Raw genomic sequence first — 6,057 nt, 5'->3', positions numbered from 1 at the left:
CCGACTAACTTACACTATTTTATTTCAAAACTTCATGTTTGAATTGTAATATTTTTATTTGAAGTATTGTCGCATTGAAATATTTATCTTTTAATTGCTTATTAAGAATTGTACTTCCCCTGTAAAGAAATATAAAAGCGTTTATATCAAATCTTACATTTCTTTACTTTACAGAGGGAGTACTATTTTCTTTGATTGTCTTGACTTTTGAGTAGCCTGGGTATATAGGAAAAAAAAGAATGATTTTCTGGTTACTATGGTTGGATGGGTCATCCCTATTCCTATCCACGGACATTTGGTGATGTCCGTTTCGACGTCAGATGTCCGTTTCAACGATCCTCGTCGGAGTTGTCCTAGATCATGCTGCTGGCCTTCCATCTCTCTATCCGGACACGGCCAGCTGAGAGATACATACAAAGAATGAAATATGACTGCTTTGGAACTCCATATTCTACCAAAGTAAACGTATATCTGCATGAATAGCCATCCACGAGAAATAACAAAAATACGAAACCAAGATTGGCCTAGCATGAACTGATAAACCCAAGACAGGCATAAGGTAACATCAGCCATCAGCAAGCGTTTTGGATTGGGTCACCCGTCGAACGACAAATGATTGATCAGGCAACCAAATGAAACTGAATGTTGCACACAAGAATACACAATACATCACAAAGGGTCGTAATCACTTGAGCCAGAGGAAACGCAAGAACTAGATTATTGTTTTCTACTGTACTTGCTGTAAATACGACCAATGCACCTAACAAAGCTATGCGCGGCACAGGGAGCATCTTCTGTCCATGCATTAGCATATGAACTAAGGCAACATAGAGGAGCATCTTCTGTCCATGATGGTGCTGCTGCCTGCGGCCAAAGGCATACGGGTTACTTTGATCTTCTCTAAAAGTTATTGCTGGTCAAAACATAATTAAGAAGCAAGGCAGACCACAGGGGTCACTTCACTTGCATGTACACTTTAGTACAGGCCATCATGCTCTTAAGGTTTCATCCGATTCCAAAAACTCGCACAGTTGACACTCAGAAAACAAAGTGACGACAGTAGAACATAGCTTCCCCTCAACTTATAATGCATGACAGCGCGCTCCTGCCCATTGTTGCAAAAAATGAAATAAAATAAAAAGTGGATATGGTAAAGCTACTAGCATCAAGCGTAGTTCATCCATAATGGAGTATTATATTGGCATTGCCAACTTGTCATTACTACGATGGAACAAAGCAAAAATTTCACACAGAAGCACTAATTAAACACAAGCCGTCCGAATTTTGCCACTAGCATTCCATCAGCATATGAATAAACTAGGAAATATTCAGGATTCAAGGTGAGCACCTCAACTCGACAGACAGCAGCCTGCACATTGACATCATATAGTATCTTGTGCTTGCTGAAATTAGAGTCTGTTTTTGTTGAAATTGGCAATACAAGATATAAAGACCGAAATTTGTTGCAGTAGATTGTACAATTCAGCCTACTATTTAATGTGAAACAAAGGAAATATACAGCTCTAATTATAGTCATCATCAGATTGCCTGCTTACATGTATTGTACTTATTAAACTTCCAGTTGAGACTTAAGCAACTTTTATGTTCCATGTTCTATATGGAAACAGGAATCTAATGCATAAGATAAACTTGTGTAAACCTAGCTAAGGGATGGCGTGAAAATTGAATTGGAAAAAAAATCAGGATTCAACTGGAAATTTGAATCTACAATGAAGTTGCAGCACATAATCTGATAAATGTTTATATATGTAACAAAGCGTGCTTATAGTTCTGTGAATCTGATCTCAAAGATAACTCTTTCCTTGTGAATTGGTTTCAGAGGAAATTCGACCTGAATCTGGTCAACAACATCTGAGTGCTGATTAACTGATGTTTCTGCATCCACATGATTTGGACCACTGATACTGAATCTTAATAAGTATACTCACTTAAACTTGTTGTAATGTGGAAACACCATAAAAGCGGTGAGCTGAATAAACCAGGAAAGCAACAGCAGGCTCTCTTGATACTGCACAAACAACTTTTGTGCAACAAAATTAATTAGCATTAGAAGACCTAGGAAATACAAAGCAGTGGATGCTATACAATAAAATTATGAAGCCACAGGTATGGGAAAGATATGTGGAGTATAATGTTATCAACAAAGTGGTTCACAATGTAACTAAATTGGAGCAGTATTAGGTTTCTACCAACAATGTTGCACTACTAAGAAATTAGCAGTCGACTGCGAAGTAGCAAATCCGCTAAAAATTAACATATAAACAAACACGAAAGTAATGCTATGCTTCCTGACAGGTGTGTGTCCCACATAATGCATTCATTCATGTGTGATTATATCAGCACATACAAACATACGCACTCAACCTTCCTACCTACAAACTCATCCTCCTTCTGGGCCTAAGATACGCCAAACCTTTCTTCAGGCCTGGCATAGCAACCTGCTGCTGCGGCTTGCCCCTCTTCTCCCTCCCCTTCACTCTGCATGCCGCCTCAGCTTGCTCCTGCCTCAGCTTCTCCATCTCCTCTTCCATGGCCATCTTCTCCTCATTATGCCACCTCCTGCGGTCAAGGAAGGAAGTGTCACCCTCCTTCACAGAGAAGAACATGGGCCCCAGCTCTACCAGCCACTGCGGGTCAACTGCACTGACACACTGCATATAGTCCTTGGTTGTCAGGACAAGCTCGTGGTAGACGATGTAGTCAGGGGTGTAGCCGAGACCGTAGAGGGCACTGCTGGGATGCAGGTGGCACGGCACCCCATTACGGCAGTTGACGTACTCTCCAACACCCTTCAACCTTGCAGAGTTCTGGAAGTACGCTGAGCAGATGGCCTTCCTCACCACGTCCCATTCCCTATGGCATGATGTCTGCGGGATCTTCAGGGTGTTCAGTATGTCCACCAATTGAGATCTCACTTCCCGACCCTTTTGTAGACCCTTGAAATGGAGGAAGTGAGCATTGCACCAGTCTACGCTATATTCGTTCGACTTCCAGAGCAGGTATACATTGAGGAGTGTTAGATGGTCAGACTCCGGTACAAAAAACTTCTCCCTTGCAGCGTCACTCTCCTCTTCTCGATCTTTTGGGCGGAAGAATACTGATGGCACTGAGAGCATGGATACAATCGTCAGTACTTCATCAACGCACCCCAGCTCCTTACCCATGAGAAGCATCTTTGCCAGGGTTGGGTCCAATGGGAACTCCACCATCTTCCAGCCTAGATTTGTAAGGCCACCGGCATTGTTCAAGGCACCCAACAGCCAGAGCTGGTACATGGAGTTGAGGATATTCTCCTGGGGAGGTGGGTCCATGAAGTCAAAATGAAGCAAATTTTCGACTTCGAGGGATTTCAGTAAGAGAACCACGTTCGCAAGGTTGGTCCTTTGGATCTCTGGCACGGGGTTAGGGAGCATCTCATCCTGGTAAGCGGATTCCGTGAACAGCCTGTAGCATGTGCCGGGGCCAGTTCTTCCTGCACGCCCTGCGCGCTGGTCTGCGGCTGCTCGACTACATGGAAAAACCTGAAGAGCGTCCATGCCCATCCGTGGATTGTATACCTTCATCTTTCCATACCCAGTATCGATGACATACAAGATACCATCTACTGTCAGGGATGTCTCAGCGATGTTGGTAGCAACAATGCATTTGCGAGTGCCCTCTCCTGCCTTCTGAAAGATCTTGGCCTGCAAGTCAGCAGGCAACTGCGAATAGACGGGCAAGATTGAGAGCTTGCCTACAACCTTGGTGGATGATGATATTAGCTGTTTCATGCGCTCAGCAAACGCATAGCAAGCAGTCTCGATTTCTTCCTGCCCAGTCATGAATATGAGAATGTCGCCAGGGCCACTCGTTATGTGGATTGTGATGGCCTGCTTCACTGCCGCTTCCACATAATCTTCACATGGTGTTTTGCTGTACAAGATATTAACTGGAAATGTCCTTCCAGGTATGTGAAATACAGGTGCACCACCAAAGAATTTTGAGAATTTGTCTGCATTTAGTGTTGCAGATGTGACAATTAGCTTAAAATCCCGTCGCCGTGCAGCAACCTTCTTCAATATACCAAACAATACATCGGTGTCCACTGATCTCTCGTGTGCTTCATCCATGATGATAACCTGATATTTGTCCAGGTCAGCATCCTTCAAGGTTTCACGGAGAAGCACTCCATCTGTATGTACTTTATTTTTGTGTTACGACACGTGACATCCTCGAATCGAATAGCATATCCAACTTCTTCTCCAAGCACGGTTTCCATTTCGTCACTGACACGCCGAGCAACACTCATGGCAGCCACACGTCTTGGCTGAGTGCAGCCAACAAGGCCAGTTCTGGTATATCCATCCTCATGCAGATACTGAGTCAGCTGGGTAGTCTTCCCAGAACCAGTTTCACCAACGACCACAACCACTTGATTTTCCCGCACAACTCCGAGCAGGCCATCCCTGACAGTGTATATGGGAAGGTATTGCCTCTGTTGAGAAAGAGATTTCGATTTTGCAAAATCACTGACTGCCTCTGCCTTTTCCTTCAAGTGTTGTGAAAATTTCAGCTTCTCTTTGAAGTCAACATCACCTTGGTCACCAACAAGCGCACTGTCAGCATCAGCCTGCTGGGCTGTTCTCTCAACACCCAAAATATTTCCTAGCTTAGATCCAGCATGCTCCCAGAAGCGTTGCCTTGACTTGTTCATACTCTGCTTTTCACGAATTTCCCTAACCAAAAGAGAACCTTTGCGCGCAATGATAGCCATATCAGATGTCGGGTCCTTGAGTGGCATCACAGGCTCTGCTTGCGTTGTGAACACTACTCGTCCATCAAGGAATGGGGGTTTCGTGTCATGAACAAGTAGTATCACCTTACGCTCCTCCTCATCGTCGAACTCCATCTGCACCTCTGTTCTTCTAACAGCTCCTGATCTGAACAACTGCCTGTCCTCCCACCGAGCATTCTCAGCGGTTACCTCTGAGCAAGAGTCATCAGGCTTCCATCTTGGCGAGTCATCTTCTTGAGCAATTTTGCCTTCTTATTCTGAAAGGAAGCATCATCTCCAAGATAATCACCGACATTGAATATACTGCTATGTTCTTCACAACCATACCATGTGCGGTCAGCATTGTAATCCATCTCCTGCATCATCTCCTCGGTGACCTTAAATTTTCCATCGGCTGTTGGGGGCCTTGTACCAGCTTCGGTGTCATTGCGCGAAGAAGAAGGCACTTTTGAGGAGCCAGAAGGGCGTACAGGCGCAGAAGGCAAAGAATACACATTGTCCCACGGGGATGGTGCCGGATGTTGCCGTTGGGATGCAGGTGGATCATCACGGTACTCCCGACGAGGTGTAGCTTCCCATTCCCATCGGCGGCGGCAATCGGTTCTCGCGATTTCTCCTGATCTATGCTCGGCCGCCACTTGTTCCTTGTGGGGACGAGGCCTGAATGCGTCGCTGCCTTGTGATTCTCGTTTCCTCTTTGCGAGGACGTCCAAACCTAGAACGGAGCTTCTTGGCCGCCGCGGCAAGATCGGACCACCCTGCATCGCGCCCAAGTGAGGGATTCGAGATTGTTCGTTCTCGGCAGCAAAAAGAAAAGGAAACGGAAGGGATGAATTCAAGCAAGCTAGGGCTTCCTTATCCTTAACAACGAAGGAAGCCAAATGCGTCCGGAACGACTGATGGGAGGAGGGGGACGACGAGGAGTTGCTCCGGCCGGCGGACGCGGGCGAAACGGCTCCGGCGGCGACGGGTTTGGGGAGCTGGGACGGATCGGGTGAATTTGGCTGGGGTTGGAGGTGAGTCAACTTAGTATATTGGTCAGTTTTGCTAAAGCATATCTAGAGGTGTCATAAATATTGCACATCTAAGTCATATGTCATTGATCTTATATTAAGATTCGTTAAAGAGCCTTTTGTTCGGGCCAACAGAAGGGGCCCTGGTCTATCAATTGAGGGAGCGAAAAACAGGCTTTGCTCCCCCTTTTTTAAATGAAGAAAGAAAGAAGGGTCAAAGTTTAGACCGCTCACAGTAGTTCTACCCAT

General features: G+C 45.4%; 1 protein-coding gene across 1 annotated transcript; it reads right to left on the bottom strand.

Annotated features, from left to right (window-relative positions):
• Positions 1–616: 616 nt before the first annotated feature.
• Positions 617–5,291, bottom strand: LOC125544527 (pre-mRNA-splicing factor ATP-dependent RNA helicase DEAH7-like). The gene is given in 5 exon segments (XM_048708250.1): positions 617–4,198; positions 4,201–4,986; positions 4,989–5,033; positions 5,036–5,052; positions 5,173–5,291. Coding segments are annotated over 5 exon segments (2,772 nt in total). The 3' UTR covers positions 617–2,393.
• Positions 5,292–6,057: the final 766 nt, after the last annotated feature.

Source organism: Triticum urartu, chromosome 3, assembly GCF_003073215.2.
Source record: "Triticum urartu cultivar G1812 chromosome 3, Tu2.1, whole genome shotgun sequence".
Taxonomy (NCBI): Eukaryota; Viridiplantae; Streptophyta; class Magnoliopsida; order Poales; family Poaceae; genus Triticum; species Triticum urartu.
The sequence above is the reverse complement of the archived record's forward strand: the minus strand, read 5'-3'. Positions and strand labels throughout refer to the sequence as shown.